General features: G+C 38.9%; 1 protein-coding gene across 1 annotated transcript in view; it reads right to left on the bottom strand.

The window, feature by feature from the left end:
* The window catches only part of Sacm1l (SAC1 like phosphatidylinositide phosphatase), a 55,527-nt gene that overhangs the window by 29,076 nt on the left and 7,399 nt on the right, over positions 1–19,052 (bottom strand). Inside the window, exons 2-7 of the mRNA XM_057768207.1 lie at positions 13,845–13,942; positions 12,907–12,981; positions 10,594–10,721; positions 6,111–6,260; positions 5,472–5,531; positions 3,944–3,977 (exon numbers count right to left, since the gene is read on the bottom strand). Of these exons, the coding sequence (XP_057624190.1) occupies positions 3,944–3,977; positions 5,472–5,531; positions 6,111–6,260; positions 10,594–10,721; positions 12,907–12,981; positions 13,845–13,942 (545 nt within the window). The remainder of the gene's footprint in view (positions 1–3,943; positions 3,978–5,471; positions 5,532–6,110; positions 6,261–10,593; positions 10,722–12,906; positions 12,982–13,844; positions 13,943–19,052) is intronic.

The following is a 19,052-nucleotide window of genomic DNA, read 5'->3' as shown; positions in this document are numbered from 1 at the left end:
CCATGAGCCTATCTAACTTCAGAATATAACCAAGTCTCAATTTACCCATTTCTTCTCCTTTCTAGCCAGTTGAATTTATATCCAGAATTAACTTTTAACAAGTGTGTGGCAACCATTCTCGTCTTTCCAGTTTCTATACTTATAATCACCATTTAAAAAATAAAAAAGCTTGCACTTGAGCTTTATGACACATCACAGCTTCTAAAGCTGTCATTCTCCCCCCCCCCCCCCCAGTTCCCAGAGCGATCCCAGAGCAATTTATTCTTCAGAGTTGTTTGTAATCTGTAAAGGACCAGATCATGAAAACCTAATTCCTCTATTCTGTGGGGCTCACTATTTTGTCATAAAGTGCTGTTATTAACATTCTCTTAAATAATTACTGGTATGAATGCATCAGGAATTCTTACAAGAAGCACTGGCAAATGCGCAAGGATCAACGAAAACCGCTAATGATCCATCCCTGCCATCTGTCACCACCACACTCACTGATGGTTCCCCAGCTCCCAAGTTACTTCCTTCAAAAATCACAGCAACAGATAAGATTCCAAGGCAGTCTTATTTCATTTGCTTGCCCAAACTATTCTGAGGCAGGACACAAGGATAAATCACATCAGCCTGCTGCTAGAGAGTTAAGTCTGGCAGAAAAGATGACTGACTTCATGACTCATTTTCCTCTGATTACAGGGAGTATGTATGTATGCATGCAAAAACACACCAACCATCAAAATGAGAGAACTTTTGAAAAATGAATGATTTCACTACTCTTTATCCAGAGTTAGACCCAGATCCTGACCCCATACTCTGCAGGAGGCCCACTCCACAGCTACTAGATTTCCACCACTCCATGGCAAACAACATTGTTTCATGTTTCACTGAAAAGGCAAGGCCTAGATTCCCCTAGATTACCCACCCAACCCCCAGCCAGGCCAGAATTCCCTCTGCTCATACACTCAGATCCTCACTCCAGGAAAGACCCTTGCCCCGGCCAACTTCTCTAAAACCTTTCTTAGCAGAATTTGTTAATTTCCTCATTTGGAGAGGGAGGACAAGAGCAGGAACATAACCCCCTTCCTGAAGTCCTATTTAACACTAGTGTCTCAGCTGACACCCTCTTAGAAACAGTCTTCACTTGGTCCCAGGGTATTACTTTCACTTGCTTTTCCTTCCCTAAAATCTGCCCTTCCAGTTCACTCACTGTGGTTCACTTTTAGAAGTTCTTTCTTCTAAGGCCTGCAGTACATGGCTCTATCATTTTCTCACGATGCAGAAACTCCAATATTACATCTCTTCGCTCTTTAGACTGTGTCTCCACTTCACCCTTTAATAATCTCATCACATTTCATGGACTGAAATGCCATCTTGGCGCTGATGAGATGGCTCAGTGGACAAAGGCACATGTCGCCAAGTCTGAAGATTTGAATTCAATCAATCCCTAGAAGCCACAAGGTGGAAGAAGAGAACAGACTCCCGAAAGCTGTCTCTGCCCCCCACAAGTGTGTCCATGCACACACAAACTAAACAGATGCTGTAAGAAATAAAGGAATGCCATCTCCCATGAATCTGTAAGGCCAGAGAGATGACTCAAATGGGTTAAGGTACTTGCTACCAAGCCTACAAGGAACTCAATCCTCAGGACCCAAAAGGCAAAACAAAGAACCTGGTCCCTGAAGTTGTCCTCTGACTCTATACATGCACCACAGGGAGTATGCCATCTCACATACACCTCTATAATCTGGCTCCTCCCTCCTCCCTCACATCTTCACTTGTCTATTAAGAAATGCTGAGCTTCTCAAATGAATGATACTTTTCTCCTTCCCTCCCACCTTTAGGCTTTCCCATCTCAATGGATGGTTTCCCTCCACTTAACATGACAAGAACCTTACAGTTACACCAATCTTTCATATTCTGTATACAATAAGAAAACCAAAGTTACCTACCTGACAATACAGAGAGCTTCCTGATTCTTGGAGAACTCACCTCTCACTGGCCATGACCTTGTCTGGCTCACGCCTGGCCTACTGACAGGGTGGTTCTATCTTATGCCAATCCTCTGCTCGACCTCTACGCTCCCAAAGCTTTTCATCACGTGTGAATTAAAAGTTGCAGCCCTCTCCTGGCCTAGAGAGCCCTAGATAGTCTGGATTAAGAGTCTCATGAACACATCTCCCCCAACCTATACTATACTCCACTCAGATGTACTTGATCTCTCTATGAGACCTAGAAATACATTCCTAGTTAACAAACTACATTAAACAAAAGTCCATTTTAAGCTTTAAATTCAACAGTAAATAAGTAAGTTAATTATAAAGTTGCCTAGAGAACAAGTCTATGATCTTATTGATTACTGCTGCAGGATACTTTACCACACCGTGTGTACATGTGCCACTGTTTTACCTTGCCTGCCTAAGGCACCTGACTGGTTTAATAAAGAGCCAAATGGCCAACAGCTAGGCAGGGGAGGATAAGCGGGACTTCCAGGCAGAGAAAGGAAGTCAGGATGAATTTAGGCATTTGGGAGACACCAGCAAGACACAGAGGCTGCTGGACATACAGAATGGAGGAGAGGTAAAAGGTCACAGGGCAGAACATAGATTAACAGAAGCAGGTTAATTAAGTTCTAAGAGCTGGTTGGGAACAAGCCTAAGCTAAAGGCCAGGCTTTCATCATTAATAGTAAGTCTCCATGTCATTTTTTGTGAGCTGGCGGCCCCGGAGAGATGGCTCAGAGGTTAAGAGCATTGCCTGCTCTTCCAAAGGTCCTGAGTTCAATTCCCAGCAACCACATGGTGGCTCACAACCATCTGTAATGAGGTCTGGTGCCCTCTTCTGGCCTGCAGACATACACACAGACAGAATATTGTATACATAATAAATAAATAAATATTTTTTAAAAAAGAAGGAAAAGGAAGACAGGAGAGGAAAGAGGAGCAAGGGGGGAGGGAAGGAGAAGAGAGGAGAGCCAGTCAGGGAGGAAGACAACAGACTAAACAAGAGCTTTATGCTGAGATTTTTCTGATTTATTTCCTCAATTACTTCTCTTAATAATATAAAAATTTATAGTAGCTAATGAACCAATAAATCCAAGTGCTAGGTCAATAAACTTCATTGCTGTGCTCGAAACAGAGATCCTAGTTCCCACACAGGGTCCTGACTGCACCTTCTTCAGGAGCCCATTCACTGGGAGCTCCTGTTTTACAGTGGTATCTACAATTAGATAAACAACACTTGTTTTATATTTATACTTTGACTCTCCCTAAGTGTTATTCTTTGTATTTCTATTTTCATGTTTCTATCATTCTTGAAATTATACTTAAAATTTATAATAATTTAAATAAGTAATTTAAAATAATTTGCTTCTCTTCACGTTGTTGATCACTGATGTTCTTAAATCTGATTTTTCTTTAAACACTAAAGAAAAGCATCATTTAAATAGGCTCACTCTACTCTTCTGTAATTCACTGCTATAAGATACCTCTAAACACGAAGATGCAGTTACACACCTTCCTTTAAAAGCCACCAGCCCCCAAATTCCTGAGTAAAAATAATAATTTACTCTGCAGAGGAAATAACCTAAAGGGGGGAAGAGGTTTCAGACTATGCTAAGATTACATTAACAGCAATTTCTAATTCTGAAATATTCATCTTACATCACATTTGAGACTGTATCTGTCTTGAAATTTAAATGTTTTAGTCGGGCAGTGGTGGCGCATGCCTTTAATCCCAGTACTCAGGAGGCAGAGGCAGGCGGATCTCTCTGAGTTCGAGGCCAGCCTGGTCTACAAGAGCTAGCTCCAGGACAGGCTCCAAAGCTACAGAGAAACCCTATCTCGAAAAATTTAAAAAAAAAAAAAAATTAAATGTTTTTAACATTTAAACATGTAAATAACTTGAAATGTAAACAAAAACTGTAGAAAATAAGATGCAAAAATTTCAGATAAGGATACAGCCATGTAACACCGGAAGAGCAAACCGATGGACCTAAAAAAAAGATATGCAATGCATTTAGAATCACCACACCTTAAATAATAAGCCATGTAAGACATATTTACACACAAGCAGTAACACACAAACATAACCATGCAGTGAGATTAACATGTAACTTCTAAGGTTAGGGAAATGTCTGTAATGTTGTGGTAAGAAGGCACAGTAATCACTGGGTTTAAACGGTCATACATGAACATCAGTAAACTATGTGAAGTAGCAAAGACTCCTTAGTCTTTGCCTATAACTCTTCTACTTCTAGAAAATAACCAACCACTGCAATACCAACTACTAAAAATAAAGAAATAAAACACTCTGGAGATGGCAGAAAACAAATCACTGAGTTAGGGGAGTTTCCACCTGGCCTGGAGACAGTGAGCAAGAGCCCCTGGACAGAAGCCGTGCTTGCAGAGGTGACTAAATAGAACCGCAGTCCCACGGAGACTGGAAATGCTGCAGGTTCAGAAGCTAGTTACCTTGTCTTGGGCTAGTCCTAGTCTCTAAAACAGCCATCCTTGCCCACCTCTGTGTCAGAACTGACATTCTATGATTAATAGAGTAAAAAAAAAAATCTTTTGGAATTCATTACTTAGCAGATCATTAGCTTCCACTAATGTAAAAGCTAAGATGTCATCAGGTAGCATCTTGGTCCTATAAAAAGCTTCCTTCCCATTTTGCTGTAACAGTCCCTTTGAGGTACACATTAATGTATTTTAAACTTGAGATTTGATTTATGACTTCCACTGTTCTGTAAAACTATAAAAACTTCAAACTTCTTCCACATTGAAACATGGAATTTGGAGTTAACCTAAATCTGTGTTCCTATGCCATAGTCATTCAAAATGGCTCCAGAATAATTCTCGTACTCCCTTTAAGATGAGAGTTGTGGTTTTCGCACGGACAGGACCAAGGCTCTATCCCTTACTTCTACATTATTCCATCAGTACAATTCATTCTAGCTGTCTTAGAGAAAGTAATGTTTTTTTATTTAAAGCTTCCATTCATAAATATTAAAGTTTGTACCTTAAGTGCCCCTAATAGCTTGTGTTTTAAAAATCTTGGCACCAAAGAAGTTCTTGAAATTTAGAAGGTGCAGTCTAGTAGAAGGAATGACGGTCATTTATGAAGGTCCTATACCTTAGCCTATCTCCCTTTGTTCACTAGCTACCATGAAGTAAGCAATTTGTTCCATCAATGTTCTCCCTGACATGTTCTCCTGACTAAAGACCCAAAGGCAAGAGAGTCGTCAGACAATGGACTGAAAATTCTGAAAGCCCTGAGCCTAAACACGCTCTCCAGAGCGTCAGGAAGCTAACACATAGATTAGACTTCTACATAGAGCAGTGAGAGAGGGCAAGAACGGCCAAGTATGTGTGTGTGTGTTACAGTTGATTAGAATTATTTACCCACTCCCTAGTGAGTGGTTATTCATTTTAACACATGCAAATATGTATTACAATAAGAAAGCAAATTTGAATAGGAGTGCATTACCTCTGGCTGAGCAGACAGTTCTCTGAGCAGATGCCCATTCCATACAAACCGCTGATCTGCCTGAAAGTTTGGAAACTTAATGAAATACCTCCAGCCACAGTAAGTGTCCCCAAATGGAAAACTACACTCATCAATGCCTCCACCTGGTGACTAACACGACTTTCTCTGACATGTCCAAACAGGATACACCTCACTTCAAATCTGCTCCTCTTCTCCCCGGGATTCCTGTCTGCCTCATCACACACAGGTATCCTCTTCCACCTTTCTAGATAATCACAGACCAAGAAATAAATCTTATTCAGGTCTACACGAATTTCTCCATCTCCACTACCACCACCCAAGGACAACACCTGACCCAGCATAGCTATTGCATGGCTACTTGCCCTCCATCTTGACCCCACTCATGCCTGACCTCCTCCAAGAAAAAGGAATTCTACACATGTCCTTTCTGCTGTCTCCTCAGTTAGTTCTTCAGTGACTGCCACCTCATAGTCACCCCTAGCACATGAGGTCCTGAATTTATCACCAGAAGTGGGAAGTGGGGGATAGAAAAAAAATAAACCCATAATTTTTTATAAGGGACATGCCTCTTTTAAAAACAACAAAAAATAAATTAAGCTACCTGAAGATCCAGCTTACCCTTTCCAAGAGACTCATTTCTTGAAATTCTGGACTTGTGTTAGACAGCCGCTGCAAAGTATGGGTCAAGTCATATGTTGTTGAAAAGTAAAATCCATCCATACTCAACACATGGTTTAGCATTGCTAGGAAAGTTTTATTATCTTGTAACTGCAAAGATGAAAAGAAAGAGTTCAATACTGGTCACAGTTGAAAAGAAAATCTGTCAGCATGAGAAGGCAGCAAAATTAAAAACATGTATTCCAGCTCCATTAAGTGTCACTGACATAAATAAGCACCTGAATAGAGATGGGAATAGTCTATAAACACTATAGGTAGGTATTAAACTCACTTGGTGTAGGTATAGCCTCCTCCCTTTGGTATCTCCACAACTATCACTCTAAAGCACAAGAGTTTGTTTTTTGAGACACCACCACTTTAGGATACAGCACAGCCTGTGGTGTGCAATACTTCCCAGATTCTCTCCGTCCTTTACTACCCACCCTGTTTGGTCTACCATCATTATCCTCATTAGCAGATCAAACACACAAATCAACAGATGAGCATTATCCTCACTTTTAGAAAAATTCACTGATTTGGGCTGGATAGGAAATAGTCATTTTTCACTTAAACAAAGAATATAAAACCTATTAAAAGGAGTATTTCCTTTATTTTAGAATAATAATTTTAGCTGGCTTTCCCAGTTAAAAACAATATTGACATTTAAAAAAAAAACAAATTTGTTCCGAAAACAAAAACATTGTCAAGGTTTGATAATGTTTATAGTTATTAAGCAATTAACATGTAAACATATACATTATAAATGCATATATATTTTTTAATTTAAGCAAAAGCAAAATAAAAATGTAGTAAACAGCACAAAATTAGCTTTATGGCTTGATGACAAATCCAAGAAAATATTCCTGAGTAGTTCTACTTTTATTTCATGCGTGTACATATATGTTGGTGTGCATATGTGTGTGAGGGTGAGTATGGAAGCCAGAGAATGACTCTAGGTGTTATCACTCAGTACACTTTTTTATAACTTTTATTAATTTTAAGTGTATGAGTGTTTTGCCTATATATGTACGTGTACCACGTGTGAGTCTAGTGCAGAAAAAGGCATCAGATCCCCTGGAACTGAAGTTACATGTGGTTGTAAGCCACCTTCCGCAAGAGCAATAAGTGCTCTTAACCACTCAGACATCTCTCCAGACCCCACTATCTATCTTTGTTGAGCCCCAGAACTCAAAGACTGGCAAGAGGCTGGCTGGTCAACAAGGGCTAAAATTCAACCGTGTCTGTCTCCCCATCACCTGAGATTACAAATGTAACCATGTCTGGATTTTTACTGAAGTTCTAGGGATCAAACTCAGGCCCTCATGTTGTTAAGGCAAGTGCATTAAAGACTGAGCTCTAAGCTTCATGCTTATTTATTTAAAATATTATTTCTCATGGAGAATGAACATACTAATATATTAGGAAAAAGGAAATTCTAAAGTATAAAAAAGCATATATTACAGGTATTACAGGGTTTTTTTTTTTGGTTTTTTTTGTTTTTTTTTTTTTTTTTTGGTTTTTCGAGACAGGGTTTCTCTGTGGTTTTGGAGCCTGTCCTGGAACTAGCTCTTGTAGACCAGGCTGGTCTCGAACTCACAGAGATCTGCCTGCCTCTGCCTCCCAAGTGCTGGAATTAAAGGCGTGCGCCACCACTGCCTGGCCCTATATTACAGTTTTAATTGGTAAAACAGGGTTATGATTTGGCATTTTTACAGATAAGGCATATGTTTTGGAAAAACAAGTCTTGTAGAAACAAACAAGGCATTCTCCTCCCTGAGGATAAGATGGCTGTTAGGGGTGGGAAAGACATTTTCTGCTAAACTGCCCATGTTCCTATAAAAGTAACCATAATTAAACACATCGGTTCACACGCAAAAAGAAAACCAATACCCTTTTTTAAAAATGGAGCCAAGAACTTGGTACATGCCTTTAATCCTAGCACCCAGGAGGCAGAATAAGACGGAGCTCTATGAGTTCCAGGCCTGTTGGGGCTACATAGTAAGGCCCTTATCTCCCCAGAAAAACAAACAAACAGAAAAAACAAAAAACAAAATAAGCAAACAAAAAAACAAAACAAAAACTAAGGTATAAAATATTTTTAAAGGCATACGCCTTTAATCCCAGCACTTGGGGCGCGGGGAGAGTGGGGCAGAGAGAGACAGGTGGATCTCTGTGAGGTTGAGGCCAGCCTGGTCTACAAAGTGAATTCCAGGACAGCCAGAGCTACACAGTAAAGGAGAGGGCACATTTTTAAAGAAAAACCCTTGTAAATTACTTTGGAAACAAGCATTTTAGAAAGGTCTAACTTTAAAAACCCAATAATCAGTTCTAGAAAAAGTAAGTTTCAAAACCTGAAAAGAGGATTGGTAGATGTTTCAGTGGGTACATGGCTTGTTATACAAGCATAAGGACCTGAGTTCAGACTCCCAAAACCAACCTAAGCCTGGGTACAGTGATGCCATCCATAATCCCAGTGCTCCTAAAGTAAGGTGGGAGGTAGAAATGGAGGGGGGCAAGAGAGATCATACATCAGAATCGCAAATGTAATTTGTAAAAATATCACCATATTTCAAGCAAAAAAATACCTTTGGAAAATAAGTATTGTCAATCTTCACTTTGTACAGTGTAAAAAATGACCATGTTATCTTAAACCTTAATAACATAAACTACTTTATATAAGCCGCTTGAAAAATTGATTGTTCTGAACCTTTAAGGATTTTGTGAAAATATTAAATAATGTTCTTGGGGATGAAGAGTTAGCTCAATGGTTAAGAGGACGGGGGTTCAGTTATCAGTACCTACGGTGGCTCACAATCATCCACGACTCTAGTTCCAAGGGATTCAATGCATTTTTCTGACCTCTGCAGGCACCAGGAACACATGTGGTACACATACATACATGCAGGCAAAACATTCATACACATTATTAAAAAAGCCACCAAAGATGTTTTTATTTTAAGTTATAAATGAATCAAAAAATGAACAGTGAAACTAATATTAGCACTGTATTTAATGAATGACAGACAGTATTCATGTCTCTGACAAGAGTCCCATCTACAGTTCATTGATCCTCATGCTTCAGTCTCCAACTGCTAGAATTACAAGCATGTGCCACTACACCCAATAGCAGGTAAATTATAATCAAAACTATCAGAAATATAAAAATTGGAAATATTTTACTTTGTTAAAAATTTATCAAGAAACCTGAGCAGCACCTGCCCATTGCTCCTTCTCATGCAATTTATGATCAGGAGTATCTATTCTGACACTGGTAAATGTTACAAACTGTTCTGAGTCATACATGAGTTTTTAGTATTTTATTTTATCCTTTGCACTTTGAATGCCATGTCATTCTTCTGGTAATTCCTTTAACAAAGTGTGTTGCAGTTACCACCTGCTCTTCCTTTCGGTCACAGCCACTCCACTTTACTGGTGACTTCACTACCCTGTCTTTGTACCCCGTTCTTAGACTATGTCCAATCTCAAATCACTTTGAGAGCTGCCATTTGTCTGTCTGCGCTTTCATCTCTGCTAAGTTACTTCCTCGGTTAATCTACCATGGTCACTAACATTTACTCCATGTTGTTAGGGGTCTAGTGTTAACTAAACTAGGTAACTAAGTTACTTCCTCAGTTAATCTACCATGGTCGCTAACATTTACTTCGTGTTGTTAGGGGTCTAGTGTTAACTAAACTAGGTAACTAAGTTATTTCCTCAGTTAATATACCATGGTTGCTAAAATTTACTCCGTGTTGTTAGGGGTCTAATGTTAACTAAACTAGGTAACTAAAATCTGTGGACAAAGGAGCGGGCAAAGGAAGGACTATGTTAAAATATATACACATGTTCTGTATACACACTCTGTGTGTGTGTATGTCCATGTCCCAAGTGATTAACAGTGAAAAAAAGTATCTAATATTTTTCTATAGAGAATATGAAGTTAAGGCTGAGTACTGAGTTCTTGGTCATTCTATTTGTGTCTTTTTCTCCATAAAGAACTTCATAATTTAAATTTTTCATTATTTAAAAATAAAACCAACAAAATATATGAGCTTTAAAAAATATTTAAATGATTTTTTTAATGTGTATTGGTGTTTTGTCTGCATATGTGTCTCTGTGAAAGTGTCACAACTCCTGGACCTGGAATTATACACAGCTGTAAGCTGAGAATTGAGCTTAGGTCCTCTGGAAAACCAGCCAGTGCTCTTAACCACTGAGCCATCTCTCCAGCCCCTTAGAAAAAGACAGTTTTCTTTAAAAAAAAGAAAAAAAAAAGAAACAATGAATAAAAAATATTTTTATAGATAAGTAGAAAGTTAGTAGAACAATTCATTCTGTAAGCTGTTTAATAACTAGGTTTATAAGAATTCCATCTACATTTTACAACCTCCTACTCCATGGAACTTTTGAGTTTTGCAATTAATAACTGCTTCTGAATTCTTACCTGAATATCAGTCAAGTGCAACATTGTCTTCTTATAAGAAAGAACATCAAAATCTGTGGCTTTCCAGATTACATGATTAAAAAATTCACCTACTTTAATCTTTTTGGTAATGACAACAAGATAATTACCTGCAAAATAAATAAATAGATAAACAAACAAACACAGAAGTAAGGCAAACTGGGTTCAGAGCAATGCTCAGCATGTGAGGGGCAGCCCTGAGTTGGAGTCTTAGATGCTCCTTATCTGTAAACTTTAAAGCCTGGCAAAATGAGACTGCATTTAGCTACTCAGATAAAAGGCCCATTTTTTAAAAGCATTGTTAAAATTTACGAATATAAAGAGTAATATATTATTTGAAAATTTTCTCTTAAAAGGCCATTTTTTTTCCTCAAAAAGAAAAAAACAAACCTTTTGAATTGAGCTTAGCTGATAGAGAGTAGAGACAGAAAATATTTTTTTTTCCAAGCTTGTGCCTTAAAACACCAGAAGTCACAAGACCTAGCAAGTGCAGGGCAGTCTTCCCTGCACCGTTCCTTTGTCTCAATGGTGGACAGACGTGCTGGGGCAGTGCACCTAACCAGATACTGGGAACCCACAAGTGACCGGACATCAACATCATGACAGCCTACGCACAATAATGCCAGTCTTTACCCTGACAACCCCCGAGTCCCTTCCCTGATCATTAAGCATAGTTCCCTCCCTTGCCCTTTCTTTTTTAAAAATGATAACAGAAGCTGGGATCTTACATGATAGTTACACACTATCACCAACCTATATTCCCAGCTTTCGTTATATGAATTCTTAAGATCTGTTCAACGTTTTACCTCCAGCTGCCCTGCACAAGTTTTCCTGTATATAAATCTTTCCTAAAAGCTGTAACACTGTAACTTATTACTTGTATACCTCTATCACTAAACTGTGAACTAATTGCAAGAAAATGGAACATTTGAAATTTTTTATAACTTTCATCTAGCATAGTGACTTAAGTAAAAACAAAGCGAAAATAAGAACATTTTAAGAGTTCAATAAAATGAAATTCAAATGAAAATCCACCTTCTTGCACATACCTCTAATCCCAACACTTGGGAGGCAGAGGCAGGATAGTGAGTTGGAGGCCAGCCTTGAATACAGAAAGAGCTCAAAGCCAGCTATAAATATAGATTCAAACCACATGTCAAATAAACAAATACTTTCTTAATAACTTGAACCAAGTGTCACAGTGTAACATAGCTGTCCTATCAGTATAAGGTTGAAGGTACAGAATATTCTGATCAATGCATTAATTTTTCTTTAAATGGGCTGGGCATGGTGGTCCATGCTTTTAATCCCAGCACTTGGAAGGCAGATGTAGGAGGATCTCTGTGAGTTCCAGATCAGCCTGATTTATACAGCAACTTCTAGGACAGTTAGCACTATACAGAGAAACCCTCTCTCAAACAAAAATTAAATGTTCTTAGAATTTATTAAAATTGCCAGGTGGTGGTGGTGCACACCTTTAATCCCAGTACTTAGAAGGCAGAGGCAGGCAAATCTCTGTGAGTTCAAGAGCAGCCTGGTATACAAGAGCTAGTTCCAGGAGAGCTGGGACTGTTACACCGAGAAACCCTGTCTCAAAAACCCAAAATAAAAATAAAAAAGGAATTTATAAAAATTTAGGAGATTTCAAATCCAGTTAATCAAACATGAAATTTTTCTTTTAAAAAGAGTACTTCAGGGAGGAGGCGGAAATTTTTAATTAAAAAAAATTAATAAGCCGGGCGATGGTGGCGCACGCCTTTAATCCCAGCACTCGGGAGGCAGAGGCAGGCGGATCTCTGTGAGTTCGAGACCAGCCTGGTCTACAAGAGCTAGTTCCAGGACAGGCTCCAAAGCCACAGAGAAACCCTGTCTCGAAAAACCAAAAAAAAAAAAAATAAAAATAAAAAAAATTAATAAAAAAAAAAAAAGAGTACTTCAGGCTGAGTAGTGGTGGTGCATGCCTTTAATCCCAGCATTTGGGAGGCAGAGGCAGGTGGATCACTTTGAGTTTGAGACCAGCCTGGTCTACAGAGTAATTTCCAGGACAGCCAGGGTTACACAACAGAGAAACCCTGTCAGAAAAAAACCAACCGCTCACCCCCCCCCCAAAAAAACCCCCAGAATATTTCAGGGTAATAAATAAAACTGTTTGGAGAATATTATTTTTAGAAACTGAGGACAAATACCTAACCTAGAGATTTACCTAACAAATGACAGGAAGAACATTTTTTTTCTCATTATCTAATGTTATCAATTTAATTACCTTCTTTCCCATCTTGGCTTATTTTCTCTTACCTGCTACCAGATGGATTGTGCCCAGTATCCCAAATATTGGTCTTGTAACAGCTGAAGGGGGGACATCTTTTTTGACTTAAGAAAGAAGAAAATAGAAAAACTCACCAACAAAATAGAAATTTAGTTTGAGAACTCAGATAGTTCCATACACACAACTGGAGAAAGAATATTTTTCACACCCAGGGGAAGCAAAAAATAAAATTGGATTTTTTAAAAAATATTTATTTATTTACTTATTTACTTATTTATTTATTTATTATGTATACAATATTCTGTCTGTGTGTATGCCTACAGGCCAGAAGAGGGCACCAGACCCCATTACAGATGGTTGTCAGCCACCATGTGGTTGCTGGGAATTGAACTCAGGACCTTTGGAAGAGCAGGCAACACTCTTAACCTCTGAGCCATCTCTCCAACCCATAAAATTGGATTTAAAAAAAAAAGCATTGCTTGAAACATTTAAAGTTTCAGTCGGTGAAGTACATTTTCTTTTTTATGTTTAAGTACTCTCATAGTTATGAAATTTTCCAAAACCAAACAAAGCAGCTGTGCAAGCTCCTCACACTTAAAGCAGAAACACCTTCTTCACTCTTAACTGTCAGCTCCAGAAATGAGTCTGGACACTGAAATCAAAGCTATTAGAATACAAACAGGGAAACGCAGAAAGAATTCTGGCCTAGACATGGTAACACACACCTACAATCTCAGCACTCGGGAGGTGGGTCACCCTAGGCTCCATAATGAGCTTCAGAACAGCCTGAACTATACAGCAAAACCCTTTCTCAAAAACACCTACCCCCAAATTAACTGAGGTAGCAAAATTAAGTTTTCTAATAAGAAGGCACTCGAAGAGGCTCAAAATGATGCGTCCCCGACAGTCTTAATTTACTGTAATCTCAATGCTGAGTCTTTCTGGGAATCTCTGGAACTAAACCTACCTGCAAGGGTGACTTCTGTGGACACGCGATCAATGGTGAGCACATCATCTGCTCCATCGTCACAGGCTTCCACATAAAACTTTTCAGGTGTGATATGCCTGAGAAGAAATTGACAAGCATAAATAAGTCAAATAAAGCCATGACGTAAAAAGTTATTACAGCCAGGGGGTGGTGGTGCATGCCTTTAATTCTAGCACTTGGAGGCAGAGGCAGATGGATCTCTGTGAGTTTGAGGCCAGCATGGTCTACAGAGTCAGTTCCAGGACACCTATGACTGTTAAACAGAGAAACATTGTTTCTTGAAAAACAAAAACAAAAATTATTACAACCAGGTTTTTATGCAGTATAAATCACTACTTCTAAACAGATGGTACTACTAAGTTCATTATCCTTATGAATTTACTGTAATTTTTTTCCATTTGTGTACTTAATGCTATAAGTTTTTAATTTTGTATAAAGCCATCAATTTGAATCACTTAAGGAAAGAATAATCTTCTCTAATGTGTTAATTCAGCACCATGGCAAAGGTAATATAGCATAATAACAGCACAAAGTACAGAGCCAGACCATGTGCTGTAAGACCATACACAAAAATTTGTCTTTTTCTGTTCATAATTCCCTTACAATAAGGGAATCAACACATGTACAGCATGAATTAAATGAGCCAGTTTTGGAGACTTAGGGCTTGTTAAACACACAGTAAATTAGATGTTGTATTAAGGGCTGGGGATACAGTTCAGTGGACAAGTATTGTCTTGTATGTGCAAGGCCCCAAGTATGATCACCAGGACTAAATTATTTAAATACGTAACTAAAACAGATTTGTGCTAGCTAAAATGTTAAATTTTTAAAAATAAATTAAACTTTTGCTTTATGTATACCTTCCTGAAAAAAAAAAAACCTTCATTTTATAAAAAAGACAACAATAAAATAATAGGGACAAAAAATGAGAACCCATTATGATACACAATTTTGTACCCAAAGTCTAACAAACGAATAAAACAAAACAAAAACAGTTGGTTTCTCAAGAGATAAACTTGATAGATCTGCCAATTCAGCATAGTTAAGGGCTAACTCTGGAAATGTAAACAGCGGGCAAGCCTTACCTCACAAAGTCAGTCTATGGCCACCATAGGCAGAGTCCCCGCCCCACCCAGTCTGTACTGTTGATTCACCAGACTTCAGGTTTGTGTGTGAGAGCAATCTCGGGCCTTTTCCTCCTCTTCCCTCCCATGACTCTGCCACGCTTTGTTGATGAAAAATCTTACACAGTCATCTACTGACATTAATATTCTATTTACCTAGTGAGTTATCTAGTGTTACAGAGATGTGTCTCATAACAGAATATACTGTATACTTACTATTTCTGACTGTCAGTTTTCTGAGAAATAGCCAATCCTTCATTACTCAATTACAACTAACATCTATTTGTGGGTTATTAGTTACTAAACTGTTAATATTATTAGACTAGGTTCTTTCATTTTAGGGAATATTCTAAGAGAATGAACATCAAGCAAAATACTATACAACAAATAAAACAAAATGTCAGAATTTAGTGCTTTGTTCCCTTTTACCACCAGATCTATTTCACCGAATGGGCACATCGCCATCTCTTCATTCCCTTTTGATAGGTATCTGGGCTGGTTTTTGGCTTTGGGATATTAGTAATGAAGGTGCCATGAACAATCTTGAACAAAAACTCAGTCACTGTGTTCCTATCTACTGAGTAACTACCCAGAGTGGTATGGTAAGGCCCAACCAGGACAGTCCATATGTGTTTAACTTGTGCTGAGGAACCCAAGCAGTGACAGTCTAAAAGTCTCAACATTTACCAAACTGTGTATTTTAAATATGTGCCATTGGCTACATGAACTAGATGTCAATATTTAATGAATATTTTCAATAAAAAGAAATTTAAAAAAAATCAAAGAAGTACTAAAGTAAAACAAGACTTTGTGGTAGTCTGAATGTAACAGGCCCCCATAATCTCATAGGGAGTGGCACTATTAGGAGGTGTAGCCTAGTTTAAGTAAGTGTGGCCTTGTTGGAAGGGCTGTGTCATTTGTTGGGTAGGTTCTAAGGTCTCCTTTGCTCAACCTTCACTGTGACACTCAGGTCACCTTCCTATTGCCTTCTGATCAAGATATAGCCAGCACCATGTCTGCCACGTTCTTGCCATGATGACAATGGACTGAGCCTCTGAAACTGTAAGCTGCCACCTCAATTAAATGTTTTCCTTTATAAGAGTTGCTGTGGTCATGGTGTCTCTTCACAGTCATAGAAACCCTAACTAAGACTGGGACTGGCATGGTGGAAGAAGAGAATCACCTCTCAAAAGCTGTCCTTTGGCCTTCATAGGCTGACCATGGCATGCATGTACACTCACACAATCAATAAATGCTTTAAAAAAATTAGCTGCTTAAAAATTCTGTTTATTTATAAAGCTATGAGTACATGAAAAGTCAAAGGCCCCTAATCCTAATAAGGCAGAATGGAGATGGCTTTAGAAGACAGGTGTATACAGACCGCACTTTAATTTCCCAGTCACCTAGACCAGAATAAATGCACAGAAACTATATTACTAACAACACTGTGTTTGGCCTATGACTCAGGTGTACTTCTAGCTAGCTCTTACATTTTAACCCATTTCTATTAGTCTATGTATTATCACATGGTCATGGCGTTACCTCATTTTCTACATGTCTTGTTTCCTCAGCAGCTGGCTGGCATCTACTTGACTCCACCTATTCTCTCTCTCTCTCTCTCTCTCTCTCTCTCTCTCTCTCTATATATATATATATATATATATATATATGTATGTATGTATGTATGTATGTATGTATTTTCTGCCTGGCTTTACTCTGCTAAGTCACTGGCCAAAACAGCTTTATTCATCAACCAATAAAAGCAAACATATACAGAAGGACATCCAACATCATCTCCCCTTTTCTGTCTAATTAAAAAGAATTTTTAACTTTAACATAATAAAATTACATATATAAAACAGTTATCAAGAATCATTGTATTTGGTTTAGTTCTGTCTTATTTAGACAAAAGGGGGAGATGTAGGGATAGCCCAGCCCATTAGGGGGTGTGTTCGCCTCAGGCTAATGTTTACGTATAAATCTGGCGAGTGTGAGCCCCACCGGCCTCTTTTTTGTATTTCCTGCTCATCGCTGGATCCCTGGTGTTGTAAGCTATCTCTTCATTAAAATTTGCTGTTTCATATTAAGCTAGCCTGGTTATTACACCGTTTACACTCAAACATGTGGTAAGGCTGCACAGTAGGCAGGTAGTTAAACCGAGCCACGTCGTAGGGCAGGAGGAGGGGGGCAGTGGTGTGGGTTCAGGCCATGTGGATGCCAAATTGTAGTAGTATCAAAGAGTTCCACAATAGCCCAGAATGGAGTATAGTAAAGGTTTATTATTTGGGGATAAACTCACAGTAAGGGTAGCAATCCACAGCCTTCTGTGTGCACTGGGCTGGAGTTGGGAACTGAATCAAGAGGAAAAGTGGCCATGCACACTTTGCTTTTCATCTGCTCCTACAGTACATGAGACCACACCCAAAGTGGGCCGGTATCTTCATGGTTATTGGCTGATGAGTTCACACACAGTCAGGAGATGTGGATAATACTCTGCTACTTCTGGCAGCCATCTTTACAACTAAAAGTTTGAACAGTTAATCCACAGACAACAATGTGATGAACAAATAATAGCTTTATGGAAAATTATTTATAGAGGTAACTGTGGTAGGCAGAATTCTAAAAAGTTACCCTAAAATTCTTATTTCCTGATTATGTATGCACTGTCCTAAAGAAGAAATTAAGTTTACTTATAGACTGTTCTTAAAAGAAGATAAGTGGTGGTAGTTGATACACACCTTTAATCCCAGCAACTGGGGAGGCAGAAGCAGGTAGATTTCTCTCAGAAAAATACTATCTCAAAAAACCAAAAATAAAAAACAAAAATAAAAGGGGGATGCAAGTCTCGGATGGTAGGGTTAGACCCAATATGAGCTTGTTAGTCAGAAAAGACACAGAGAGAAGAGTTTCACCCTGAAAATGGCTCACTGGTGGCTCCTAAGGCATAGGGCTAGAGTGCAAGGACAGGAGAGGGGCCTCGAGAAGCTAAGCCCAATCTCAGGCTGGCAGCCTGAAGAAAATGATGACATCGGCTCCTCTACCACAAGTAGCGAGACCAGAGTCACCAATATAAATGAATTTGGAAATGAATTCTTCCTTTAGCCTTTAGTCCTGAACACAGCTCTGTTAAAACCTTAGTTATGAGATAATATGCTATGTTTGCTTTCTACTGCTGTGATAAAACAACATATCCAAAAGCAACTTAGAGAGGAAGTCAAGGCAGGAACCTCGAGGTAGGAACTAAAAGAGACACCATGGAGGAATGCTACTTACTGGCTTGCTCAGCCTGCTTTCATATACTACTCAGGACCACCTGCCCAGGGGTAGCACGGACCAGTGGACTGGGTCTCCCACATCAATTATTAATCAAAAAATGCCCCACAGGCTTACCTACAAGAAATTCTGATGGAAGCATTTTCTGAATTGAGTTTCCACCTTCCCAATGACTCTAGTTGTAGGGACTAAAGAGTTCCACAATAGCTCAGAATAGAGTATAACAAAGATTTATTTATTTGGGGACAAAATTCACAGTAAGAATAGCACGATCCACAGTTCTCTGTGTGTGCTGGAAGCTGGGAACCGAATTCAGCAGAAAAAAGGGCCATGCACGCTTTTCATCTGCGATTATAGTACCTCCTCAGACCATGCCCAAAATGGGCTGGTATCAAAGGCTGTTGGCTGAAAGAATTCCCACAACACCAGCTTCTGTCAATTTGACCAAAAAAAACTAACCAAGATATTTGCAGCTTATAGTAATTTGACAATAGGACACCAATACCATTTCCAACAGAACCAAGTAACATTCACCTTAACTCTTGGCCAGAATGTGCCCACAAGTAGACAGATGAAGGGTAGGAAACCTCTCCCTGGAACACTACAGATATGTTAAGTATTGTTAAAGCACAGTCTCTTACACTCACTGTTGATGGTAAGTTCTTTAAATTCTTATCTAAGCACACCTTCCTGAAAATAAGCAAAGATGCTGGGGGAACAAGATAATCTGACTTTCTAATTGCCAGCTCAGAAACTCTCACTTGCTGCTCTGTCTTGAGCAAAGAAAAAG

This window comes from Chionomys nivalis, chromosome 4 (assembly GCF_950005125.1).
Source record: "Chionomys nivalis chromosome 4, mChiNiv1.1, whole genome shotgun sequence".
In the NCBI taxonomy this organism is placed as follows: domain Eukaryota; kingdom Metazoa; phylum Chordata; class Mammalia; order Rodentia; family Cricetidae; genus Chionomys; species Chionomys nivalis.
The sequence above is the reverse complement of the archived record's forward strand: the minus strand, read 5'-3'. Positions and strand labels throughout refer to the sequence as shown.